General features: G+C 40.2%; 3 protein-coding genes across 5 annotated transcripts; 1 reads left to right on the top strand and 2 right to left on the bottom strand.

The window, feature by feature from the left end:
• Positions 1–4,346: 4,346 nt before the first annotated feature.
• Positions 4,347–8,537, bottom strand: Patr-1 (Protein associated with topo II related - 1). 2 transcript variants are annotated; one of them, XM_001359046.4, is made up of 5 exons: positions 8,401–8,537; positions 7,352–8,114; positions 5,685–7,291; positions 5,371–5,616; positions 4,347–5,305 (listed from the first exon to the last, which is right to left on the bottom strand). In XM_001359046.4, exons 1-5 carry the CDS (start codon positions 8,437–8,439, stop codon positions 5,027–5,029), a joined length of 2,934 nt encoding a protein of 977 aa, XP_001359083.3. In that variant the 5' UTR covers positions 8,440–8,537; the 3' UTR covers positions 4,347–5,026. The 2 variants fall into 2 exon arrangements, with proteins under 2 accessions (XP_001359083.3, XP_033232956.1); XM_033377065.1 differs by having other exon boundaries at positions 5,685–8,114.
• Positions 8,538–9,405: 868 nt separating this feature from the next.
• bdwf (bedwarfed) lies at positions 9,406–10,757 on the top strand. Its single transcript, XM_001359045.4, has 2 exons — positions 9,406–10,049; positions 10,104–10,757. The coding sequence occupies exons 1-2, from the start codon at positions 9,654–9,656 to the stop codon at positions 10,665–10,667; spliced, it is 960 nt and encodes a 319-aa protein (XP_001359082.2). The 5' UTR covers positions 9,406–9,653; the 3' UTR covers positions 10,668–10,757.
• A 7-nt stretch (positions 10,758–10,764) lies between these two features.
• Trm7-32 (tRNA methyltransferase 7-32) lies at positions 10,765–12,322 on the bottom strand. Of its 2 annotated transcripts, XM_001359044.4 has the most exons (4): positions 12,106–12,322; positions 11,866–12,039; positions 11,111–11,799; positions 10,765–11,056 (listed from the first exon to the last, which is right to left on the bottom strand). In XM_001359044.4, the coding sequence occupies exons 2-4, from the start codon at positions 11,984–11,986 to the stop codon at positions 10,952–10,954; spliced, it is 915 nt and encodes a 304-aa protein (XP_001359081.3). In that variant the 5' UTR covers positions 11,987–12,039; positions 12,106–12,322; the 3' UTR covers positions 10,765–10,951. The 2 variants fall into 2 exon arrangements, with proteins under 2 accessions (XP_001359081.3, XP_033232970.1); XM_033377079.1 differs by lacking the exon at positions 11,866–12,039 and having other exon boundaries at positions 10,908–11,056.
• Between the last annotated feature and the right edge of the window lie 426 nt (positions 12,323–12,748).

Below are 12,748 nucleotides of genomic sequence, written 5' to 3'. Positions count from 1 at the left end.
GTAATACCACATTTTTCTCGTATATCTAGTTCCGGATGTATATACTAGGTATCTGAAAGATAACCATAAGCTGCAAAATTTCGTTGAGATAGCTTAAAATTTATAGAATTATTGTATGTAGCGAAAATGCAATTATTTTGTTATATGGCAAATTTTCATCAGGAGTACCAACACTATGCAACACCACGATTCCGCTGTGAACCAAGCTTTTTGTGGTAAAAATGGATGTGTGTAACGTCCAGAAGGAATAGTTTCCGACCCCATAAAGTATACATATGTATATATTCTTGATCAGCATCAATAGCCGAGTCGATTGAGCCCTGTCTGTCCGTCCGTCCGTCCGTCTGTCCGTCGCTATCAGCGCCTAGTGCTCAAGACTATAAGAGCTAGAGCAACGCCATTTTATATCCGGACTTCTACGATATGTCACTGTTAGAAGTATATTTCAAAACTTTGCCCCGCCCACTTCCGCCCCCAAAAACGGCGAAAATCTGTGGCATCCACAAATCTCAGAGACTATTAACGCTAGAGTAACCAAATTTGGTATCCGCAATTCTGTTAGATCTTGCTATAAAACGTATATCTCCAAATTTCGCCAATTTTATATATATATTTTTACCATGAATCAAAAAAAACCAAGATATTCGGCACTTATCCGTTTCTATGTATATATTATTTACATATGTATGTAGTTTTTTTATGATATTTAATTTGATACTTTCCGTTCTCACTGTTGTAAGGGATAGCGTAGTAATTTTAACCGTATTCTAAATTCTCAAGATATTATAAATATAAGATGGGCATGTTAGGACTTGCCCTAATAGATAGGGATCAACACATAGACGGACTTAATATATACTTTATACTTATTCATTTGTTAATTTATTTATCTTTATGAAAAGACCTAAAAGTCCCTAATCCATGGTGTGACGGCAGGAAGGAATCCTGCATTTTACCTTTACCCCTTTACTACGGGAAATTATTTTCTTTATTTTGGCTCATATTGATCCGATCGCCCGATTTTTTATAGTTTAAGGAAAAAGGTTTAATGTTTATGATGGACGGACGAACAGACTCTGAGTATCGGTACAGCAAACAGGGTGTTTGAAAAACTGAAAACATTCATTCTGGCTTCAAAATTATGCGATGCGATCTAGGCTCGAGTTGGTTGGAGTAAAGGAAGAATTGCCAAAGTACTATTAGTCATACCGAGTATTTAAGAAAATTGCTTAACACTTGTGGTGTTATACATATATATCTGAATATCTGAATATGATAGATTTTGTCATTGGATAAGCTTCAACTTACCACCTGGATTACTCGACATTTTGTTTGTATTATCTTTTTATTATACAAAAAAGTTATGGCTCGTCGTAGTCGCCCGGGGTTTGTTTTTGGCGGGTGTCGAGGAGGAGGCTTGACCCCTAGTTTGCTTATATTATTTTCCAACAGATTTTTATAAATGCAATAGCGTGTTTGCCTTTTCTTGAAACAAGGTTGATTTGAGCGTGTATTTAGCTGCAACGCGTGCTGTATTACACGAACGTGTCCGGTGGCATGTTTCTAAATGAACTAGCCGCCAGCCGTGTACGAAGACATCCTTTTATACTAACGGGTACGGGTATTGTAGTGCGCACTTGGGAACGACTGCGCAGGGACTTACGCACAGACGGCGCGCCGCGGCGGCACAGAAGAACCATTGGACACACATTTACACTTGTTGTTGGCGACACTAGGCGTCTAGCCGCTGAAATCTATCTGCGAGCCATTTTGTCTGGCGCAGAGAGGTGGCGACAGCGAGCCACCGGGAACCCTACAGACGGGCGACGGGCGACTGGCGTCTAAAGTTGGCTAACCACACCACATACGACTCTACTCCCGGGGTCTCGGTACTCGATGTCTCGGTATCCCCCTTTGGCAATTGTAATCAGTCCGCATATTTAAATGACTGTTTTGTAAATATGATCGCATGATTGATTTTGGTTGGTTAAAATTGTGTGGAATTTAGAGACCATCCTTGTATCCTATGTGAATATATGTATCGGCCCAGCAATCAGAATCATACATTCAATTGCTTAGGAACCCCACCGTCGAGCTCCTGGCTTCTTCCCCCCCCGTTCCTTTGACTGGTGGTGTCATCAATAAAGGCGATAGACAAGCCATAACTCGTCATCATAGACGCGACGACTATTTTCGCATCTAATTGTAAAAGCAACGGCATTTGTCGCGACAATTGTGGCAATAAGGGGCCCGGCGCCCAATGCCCAATGTCGCTCACTTGGCCTGTTTGCAAATCAAAGTTCAGGGTATCCGCATCCGTTGTCCTGTACAAACTTCGGCACGGCACTCGGTCTGTTCTCGTCCTGTCGCATGCTGTCGAAGACCAGGCGGCGGACGACCGGTCGCCACAATCGTCTGCTAAGTCTAGTCTAGCCTCCTCTGGATACTGGAATCTGACTGTGTGCGTGGGCCAACCCTCCGCCAAGTTGTCGTCTTGGTGACCGTCGCCGTCGTTTTGGCGTCGCCGACTCAGAAAATTTCGAGCGCGCTGCCGCCACTTGTTACGCACTTTGGCGCCTCCTCAAAGCAAAATGTGCCGGGAACAGGGACGGGAACGTTGGCGCTTGATTCTGCGCCAAAGCCCGAAGCCCAGACAGACACTAAACACATGTACATATACCGCTATATGTATGTATGTATGTCAGCTTGTATATACATTACTATTTTCTCAACAGTGCGATTCTAATGTTTCATTAGAGGGTACCATATATGGTAGGTAAGTTCATGACTAGCAATGCAAGTGTATTTTGTATTCGTGTAGATGTAACATGCAGAAGCAAACGATTTCAAGATGAAAACCTCAACACCAACAACCGAGTTCGCTTTTCTGTCGATAGCTTTAGATACACCTGCCGACCGATCCTTTATATGCTACTTCAATCCGATTCTTCTTGAATTTGTTACCTGAGTTAAGAGTACTATGTGCAAATTGGGTTAAACATTATAATATTTATTTGTCCGCTCTTATGACCGGCAATATAAATGTTCACAAGTTACGATGATTCATTCGCCAATGAATGGCCCGAACAATATCCCTAACATTACAAAATAATTGGTCTGTGAAAAGCAGATAACTGTATTGCTGTGGTGGTAAACTTTCCGAACTGGATTAATTCATTTACAGACTTTTAAAGTTTTATGTTTTAAAGCTTGAACGTTAAATTCCAGCAAGGAATAATCTCCGACCCTATTCCGGATCAGGATGACAAGAAGAGTCGAATAGCCATGTCCGTTCCTAGTCCCTCAGTTCTGAAGCTACGAGTATCCTATATTACCGGTAGGCATATACATATAAATATACATAGATACATACATATATGCCTACAAATACGTACATGAGTCGGAGCCGCCAAGCCGGATAACTCTAAAATATATACATACATATACATACATATGTAGTTGCTAAAACGGTGAAAGTGTATGTTTTATTGGTTAATTATATCATGATATAACGATGAGAGGAGAGTCAACCACGACGGGGAAACTTTATGTTTCATTTGGGCTTTACAAATTATATCAACAAGATACGGCAGCCTGGTAAATAAGATCTCTATTTATGATTCTGTCCTTTCAGTTTTTTCGTACGTATGCCTCATACATAAATATGTACTATGTAGCGATGAAAATGAGAAAGTCATAGTGATTTATGAAATGGTATGATCTGTTTAATATATTATCTTCGAAAAGATATACATACATAAATAGTTTGTGGTCTTTCAATCAGTGAACATATTTAATTTATGAAATTTGAGGGTTTGGATTGCATTTGATAAATACAATTTACTCTACAAGGTTTATTGTATACGCCTAGTAGTCATTTGACCCTGATTTATTTTCTTTAAACAGACATTTATGCTCTGGTATGTAATTCTACTCCCGATACAAAATTAGATCAAAGCTAGAATTTAAATTAGACAAAATTTAAATAAAATACACACAAATGATTAAAAAACAATAATTTGTTTATATTAAACCAAATAAAATAATCCCAATAGCTAGGGATTCGTACAACAAATATTTATCCGCGGCATTTAGATACCCATACAGAAGGATAATATAATTGAAGTGTTTGCGATTTAAATTTGTTCGATTAATTTCTTCTGCCTATTTTGTTTATTCTTTTACATTTAAAAGTCAAAATGTATCACAATTTGGATCATTCTGCGCAGCAGCCACATTATCGGACGCCTAATTCACATTGCTAATGATGTAATACACTTTTATGCTGCATGTTTTCTTTAAAGAGGGTGGGTTCACACAAATTTGATTCAATGAAACCCAAAATATTGTTTGAAGAAACTTTATAAAACCGATATTTACAAATACCAGAAACTAAGTGTGTAATTATTTATGATTACTTGTTTACATTTTACGAGTATATGAGTATGCATGAGCGCCGGTGCTTAAAAATGTATAAACGTAGTTAGCTAAATTAATTTTCACTTCCTGTCGAGGGTTATGAACAATTGTTGTCAACTACCACTACCACTTCTGCTCTTCCATGAATGAAAAAAGGAAACGTTTCGAATGTTCATTCGCACATCATATGCTGGATTGGATTAATTATCATAAATGTCTGCAGAAAATGCTGAAGGGAACAAGTTTTCCTTAACAAATACAAATGATATACAAGTATGTACAATGAGAAAGACCTTCATACTGTATTATTATATAAAAAACACAAAAACATATTTCTCTCTTTTACAGTTACACACATTTTAAATAAAGAGCTTTTAGAAACCAAGAGACTCTTATCAAATCAAAGTTTATTAAAGGTTGAGTACGTTCCCAATTTTCTTTGCGAGATTTGAAATACCCTGTAGCACTATTCTTATTTTTTTCGCTTTGTATAGTACCATAAAAGTAAACGCGATTGTAAATATGTAAGTAATTGGATACATAATTTTTGCAAATATATGCATAATTAAGAAATAAGCATAAACTTCTTTAAAAAATAGTAGACAAATTAATCGATTTGATGCCTGGCCTCAGTTATCAATGCTAGAAGGGCATCGAGTTTTAGGTCTTTAAAATTTTCAAAATGGTCCATTAGCGGTTGAATCGCATCTGACTCAATGGCTGCGGAGATAGTCTGATTCTGTATGGTTCGGGTGAGGCAAGACGCTACCTGCGCAAGAAACTTGCGCCATTCCTGCCTATTTGCGTCGCTAAGCGTTGGGTCAGTTTTGGACACGTATATTTCTTGGGCACGAAGTATCAAGGCAACAAGCGATAAGATCCCAAACTGAAAATTAAATTTTGTACATTTTTTACTCGTGTGTCGCGGGGTTGTCAATATTGTAAACTTACGCGACTGCAGAAAATTCCCGTTAGCTTATTGTCGTTCAGCGTGATTGCCGCTGAAATGGTGACGACTGTTTCAAAGCTGGCTTTGCTGATGTGCTTTTTGAATTCTGGGTACAGAGCATAGAGAACGCCCTCAAAATCGTCTTTGTCCTTCTTTACAACAGTCTGTAGCGAGCAGAAGACTCCACTCCACACTGTCCAGCACACACTATGCTCAGTAAGAAACGGCATAACGCGACGTAAAAGTATCTGCATCATATAAATGACGATAACTAAAATATTGGATACATCGTATTACGTATTGAGATATAACTTACCTTTCCTTTGCGCACATTCATCATAGCTACGACCTTGTCAAAAGTCAAACCTGACTTTAGTTTATTTACCAGGGCATCAGTCGTCTCTATTTCGTAGTTGAATTTATTGTTCAGCTGTGGATTGATACTTTGTGGATTAGATGCTTCGGCGGCTCGCTCTTCAGGTGTTTTGTTTGCCATCTCAAGCTGCTCTAGAGCTGCAATTCGTTCGGCCTCCTTCTTTTTCTTCAGAACAATCGTGGCCATAACGTCTGTATTTTCCAGGTCCTCTAGTTTCAGTAGATAGCGATACAGCGTTTCTATCAGCAATAAAATGTGACGCGATTTGCGCATACTACTGGGTGTGATATCACAACAAGCACTTGGCAGAAGTGGTGTCCCGGCGTTAGACTTTGCATTTACCCCGCTCATTGTGCTCATCGATGAAGTGGCCGAGCTTCCTGCTATATCCCCGAGGCTAGCCTCACCGCCCATGATGTCAGCGTCAATTATTTTACGTGGAGCTGTCACACTGCCATATTGCAATTTACCAAGCGAATTCTCGAACTTCAGAGGCGAGAAAATGTATCCCGGTAAAGTGTTGTTGGTCCCTCCACTGCCACTTACTGCATTATTTGTGCTGACACCCGTGCTGCAAGTGTTCGTGTTTTCCGAGTTCCGCCGCTCGCGGTTCTGTCCATGTCCGTTGCGTGTGCCGTTTTTGTTGCCCAACTGAACGAGTATAAGTTGTGCATGGCCTCTGGGTTGCGTTAAAGGATGGTTCAACTGGTTGTCTTTGTGGGCCTGACTGTGTCGCACCTGACCATTCTGCAGGGCCTTGCGCTCTCTGTAGACCGTGTAGTAGTAGTCATCAATGTAGGGGGTGTCTGTATTCAGCTGTGACAACTGTATACCGATCAGCCAGTGCTTGTCCCGTGTGCTCATTAGATTTGCATATTCGTCGTATTCATCCTGCGGAAGGTTCCCAGATGCATCTGGACGTCTATTTAGCTGTTGCTGCTGTAGTTGTTGCTTTTGACGCTGATCGCTAGGGACAGATCCGCCCCGACTTTGCTGGAGCTGGCGCGCAACGACCGCATTTTGCTGAAGAAGCGGATGGTTTTGTTGGATCTCCTGCACGAGGCGCATGTTGAACATATTGAACATAGAGTTTTGCTGCTGGTTGAGCAGATTGTTGGCTGCCTGCAAAGGATGTGGGGGCATTCGTGACTGTGGGTGTTGGAGTGGATGCGCAGGCTGCATAAAGGCCGCCGGATGCAAGCCAGCAGCTCGCATTGCATTGAAACTTGGATGCATTGCAAAGTTGTTTAGGGCTGTGGGCAGATGTGGGGTTGGCAGTGGACGCTGATTGCCGGCTAGAGGAAAGTTTGGGGGCAAGGCACAGGCACCGTGTTGTTGGAGCAGTGGATACTGTTGCAATTGGGGCATACTTCCTGGCAAACCTGGTGGGTAGATGAACCCAGGCGGCACCCGATTTCCTGCCAAACCATTCAGTTGTTGTTGCGATTGGGGATTTGGCAACATCTCGGGTAACGGATGGGGGCCATGGAATCCCAGATTTGTCCTTGGTGGCGAGATTTGCGGCGCTGTCAAGAATCCAGGTGGCACTGCAATTAATTTTGTTATAGCATGTGCTGGTGTGTGCAAATGATTTGGTATATGCTCACCTTTGTTTTGTGGTTTAGGTTGCTGCTGCTGCTGCTGTTGCTGTTGCAGCGGTATTGTTGATGGTAGCCCATGCTGCCGGTTAGCCAGGCTAAATTCATCAAACGCTTTCCGATCTTTTGGTTGCTGTTGCTGTTGCAGCTTCGGTATTGCTTGCTGAATGATTAAATTGCGTTCAATATCCTCAAGGGTCGAGATTTTAGGACCAGCTTGAGGATGCATATGATGTAATGCTAAATTTGCATTGGCCTCTTGCTGGAGTTTCATCTGCGTTTGCGGCCTAAACGCACTGCGAAAGCCTTCCTGAAATAACGGTTGGTTATTCGGAAACGGCGGCGACGCCCATACTGCAGAGTCCAAGTTAATGCGATTGCTAAGGTTGCCCACTTCGCTATCGAGAAAAGAGGAAATGTCGACATCATCTAACTTCATGGAAGACAGATTCAGCTCCAAGTCTGCGTCTTCCATATTTCGTGTGCCAGGAAAAGGTGCGTTGAATGGCGCAGGTGTTGAGCCACTCGACGAGGGAGCTGATGAAAGCACATTCGTTTGTCTGGGCACGCCGTTGCCACCGGCTGAAAGTCCCCCGAATGCACTTCTATCAGCGAAACCACCTCTCTTGCGAACTTTGTCGCCATTTCCGCCAAGGCGCACCAGCGTTTCATGAGCTTCTTCCCAATCTCCATTTATTGCAGACCCAAAGGTTTCATCGTTGAGCGCATCATATTCTTCTTCTCCAATGCGCCCATCGCCACCTTCGTCCTCCTGTGTGTACAATTAAATAAATACATGCATTTATTGTGGGCAGGCATAGACACAATCATCAAATCAATCCATCGGCCTGCATGGCATGGCATTTATGCTGTTGTTGTACAATATAAACACGTCCATTTTATACATTTGGCCGATAGCCTCTCTACGTTAAAATATGTGTAAGGGCGATGTATATTCACACGACGATGCCCTTTAGGACATTTGAGCAAAAGAATAATAGCTCCTTTCTTTTTCTATTGAAACATAATTAATATTAACAGTTAAGGCCAGTGCTCACCGGTATAGTTGTGTCGAATCCGAAAAACGAGTTATCCATTGCGAAAAAAAACTACTATTTTGTAAAAAATTATCATGACTTGTCAGTGAAGCAGTGTGATAGCGGACTCATCAATACAGTATACGGTCTGACCCTCAGAAATATACCGTAAATATACCGACAAATTATTTGTATTCAAGTTTAATTTGATTTTCGGTTGAATATTCCCAGCTAGCCAGGACCCTCAACTCTAAATTTCCTGCAAGACTGGTCCACTTTAGGTTATCATCTTTATTCGATTTATTATAAAATAAGGTTTAAGCAAAAACGATCAACAATTTACACCAAATTAATTTATTTACGTAGTAACTGCAAGCTAACTACTCGTTTGCTACATATAAACAACATTTTTATGTAATTAACATGTCGACGTTTTTTTTTTAAATTTGTTTGTAAAAGCCCCATTAAAGCGCCAGTGTTCATTATCCAAATTTTGACATGCTTTTTTTTCGACATTATTAAACAAATTGGCATTCTAATGACAACCGATCAGGAATGCGCTGCTGATCACGAATTTGTATTCGACGTGGCCTGGGACATGGCATTTCTACACGATTCCACTTTGGTGCATTGGAAAAGAGGGTGAGTCCGAAACTCGTCTTAAAAGATACTGGAAAATTCTTTAAAAATACTAGAAAATACTATGAAAAGTATACAATTTTGAAAGGTGTGTGCATGGGTCTAAGCTGGCAGAGTGACCAAAGGCGCGCCACAAGACTGTGTAAAAAAATACTTTTCTTGAAATTTGGCATTATGTGATGCTTAAAATATTGATGATATAAAAATAGTTGACAAGACTAGTAATTAAATAATTATATTATTGAGAGGAGTGCTTAAAAAACTTCATTTATTTCGCCCAGAACTCTGATAGACACAGAAAAATACCAACAATATATAAAAAATATCTGGAATCAGTTGCTCAAATTAAGGCGCGAGGAAAAGTTAAGGTCAGGACAGAAAATACTTTTTATTTATCAATAAGTCGGTATCTGGTTTTTGCTTCATTTAATTGGAAGCCAGGAGAATTATTTTGCAAAAATAAAAATACGGAAGTGCTATCATAATAAATGCAATTGCAAATTATTTTGTGGAGTACCATTAAGAAATGAAGCAGTTCCGACTCATTGAACCAGCTGCTGGAACAAACGCATACAAACTGGTTCTTTTTTGCTTCAGAAAGACGCAACGCCAAGAATAATTTGATTAATTTAACAATGAAACGGAAAACAAGCGAGATTTGGTGCTTTTTCCGAGCGGTGGACGACACATTTGCCCTTTGCAACATCTGCAAAGCCAAGCTCTCTTACAAAACAACCACCACCAATTTAAGCAAACATATGAATAGAATGCATCCGACATCATCGCTGTCCCAAAGTCACAAATATAAATATAAATATCAATCACAGTCAAGTGTTATTGATCGGAATAAGGGGAAGCCACGAAACCCAGCTCAGGAAGTAGTCTTGCTAGACTTTGTGAAGAAGCATCCTCGATTGCTACAACTCCCTTCTTGGGAAACACGTAGTGGCACAGAATCTTTATGGGAACAACTGGCATTAGAGTTGAACAGAAATGGCCCACCACGAAAAGATGTGGCTACATGGAAGAAGGTAAGCGTTTAATTGTTTGAATGCCAAGTTATGAATAGCTTTTTTATATTCTAGGCGTTGAAAGACTGGAAAAGGTTCGTACTTAAGAAAGTGGAGAAAAACGAATTGCTTAATCTGCCTTTTGAAACGAGCCTCAGTTCTTCTGAGGAAACTATAGCAACCCTATGTCGTATACACGATGATGTTAGTCAATTGATTTTGAAAGTACCAGACGATGATGACATGCATGATAACTCAAATACCGAATATGATGTGGAAGATGTGGTGCCAGAGGATGATCCCAGCGCCTTGCACAGTACATCCGAATACATCTATGAGCCAGAGGATTGCAAGATCGATATAGACCCGCTTTACCTGCAAGCAGGCAAAAAAGCAACAGTGACAGGAAGAACAACCGAAGAGCACAGCTTGCTGGAAAAATTAAGCAGCAGCATTGGTTTGGTCAACGACGCCACCAACAGTGTCCATCTGGCGCTCAATGAGTTTTGCGTTATGTTAAAAGAAAAATTGTTAGAAGATAAACGTCACCACTTAGCCATGGAACAGTTGACGGCGGAAAAAATTGAGTTAAAAAAAAAGCTTCTAGAAATTGAGCAGAAGAAACTTTCACTAAAATGACTGGACTTGTAATAAATTGATAGTATACTAAAGAAATAGATTATATAAAACTGTTAAGTGATTTTGAATTAAGACCCCATTTAAATGAAATTTAATGTTGATTCTCATAGCGTATAGCAGAACATTTTTTTAAGAGATCACAACTGGTGTCTGAAGCACTTATTAGAAGCTGAGCTTATCATAGTTGGTCAATACAATTAATGGATGATATAATGACACCCAATACATACAACATATATAATTTTGAGACTTGAAGTAACAAGATCAATTCCGAGACCTTATATTTATTGACAAGACGTATGATTGATTTTCAGTTCTTCATATGATCCCTTAAATTCCTGTGGGTAAATTTCGTCGCTCATTATACCGTCATAGTCATATTTAATATCCTGTTGGAGTACAATATTAAAGCCAAATATAAAAATTTAACGATTATTCCTTACGTCCTGAAGTTCGCCCGAAGCATCCGACTCGTCCTCAGAGTGGTTATTATGACCATCTAAGTCACCACAAGCGATAAATGGCACAAGGTGCCGGTTCACATCGGACCCTGTTTTTTGTGCAAGCACGCGTATATCATCTCGTGCCGTGTTAATGACTTGTGGAATATAGCCAGGAGGCAAACAGAAATCAGAACAAACCACAAACGATTCAATGCTCGATGAACGCGAACTTGGAGGCTTGTAGATATCAAACTTATTAAAAAATATTTTCATCTGTGTGCTAAGAAGACCGGTGGCATTTCCTTGAAATATTTTAGCCACGAATGACCCCCCGGTTTCAAGTACCACAGTGGCGATACTTAGTGCAGATACCAGAAGTTGGTGTTGCATGTACTCGTCCATTTCATGCACACCTGTTACGTCCGGAGCGCCGTCACAAACGACGAGCTGCGCCTTTTCTTGGCCATCAGCACTAAAATGACTTATTATAGCTTCGGCTGTGCTCTCTTTTGTAATGTCCCCTTGCAATTGGAGAACTCCTCGTATAGGTGCCATGGCCTGTAAATCCACTGCAATGATTTTGGTTGCCGACTTTTCTGCATCGTTTTGGCACGTATCGTACAGCTTGCGAGATAGTACCTGCGACCAGCTTCCAGGAGCTGCACACAAATCGACAGCGCGACGCACACCTGAATAAATATAGGGCTATCAGTGAATCTGCTTTTATGAAGATAGCTTAAACAGTAATGAAATACCATTTAGTATTCCATAGGCGTCATGAATGTGCAACAGTTTAAAAGCACTTCGTGCACGCCAGCCCTCTTCCTTTGCTTGACGGTAATAAATATCCCGTTTATCTTTTGATGTTTTACCCATGTTAATTTACCGTGTGACAGCGTAATTAATTAATTGTTTACTTTAATCAATATCTATGTATTGATTGATATCAATAAATATTTGATATAAAAAGATTTTTTTTTTAGGGTTTAAGTTACCATGCTATCCGTGAGTAGCGTGGGATTAATTGCCCGTCCCTTTAAAGGTGGAAATTGCCAAGTCAAAGAATAGAAAATGTTCGAGTACTGTTTATAGTTTTACATCAATTTCGTCGAAGAAGTCAATTAGTGTTTGGTACGCGCTGATGTTTTCTTTTTCAAAGAATTTGTTATTATCATTATACTTTCTTAGAGATGGAATGAAAATTATGCACGAGGCGTTATCGATACTATCGCATGTATCACATGTACTAGGAACTACATGCATTTTGGCGAGTGTGTGCCTATCAAATGCGTTACCACTAAGCTTTCTGTTGATTCTTTAAGCGTCAATGGCTTTAAGCTTAGTTTTATTTAAGAATCACGGTTTTTTTCAGGAGCTCCAACGTTTTTAAATTTGTCACCGTTTTTGTTCATATAAGCCCAATGCCAGCGCCAGTTTACAACCATCACCATCGAAGAAAACAAATACCTCTGAAAGCAAGCAAGTCGATTATGGACGAAGCTGAGGGCTTGATTCCAGTCATTCAACATAATTTAGTTCCATAGTTTTAAAGATCCCTTTAAAAAAAAATAGCCAAATGAAGAACAAAATTTAATTGGAATCTTCGTCCGACGAAATTTAATTGTTGTTCTCACCACC

Source organism: Drosophila pseudoobscura, chromosome 2 (assembly GCF_009870125.1).
Source record: "Drosophila pseudoobscura strain MV-25-SWS-2005 chromosome 2, UCI_Dpse_MV25, whole genome shotgun sequence".
Classification (NCBI taxonomy): Eukaryota; Metazoa; Arthropoda; class Insecta; order Diptera; family Drosophilidae; genus Drosophila; species Drosophila pseudoobscura.
Note: the sequence above shows the minus strand (reverse complement) of the source record. Positions and strands in the feature narration are given on the sequence as shown.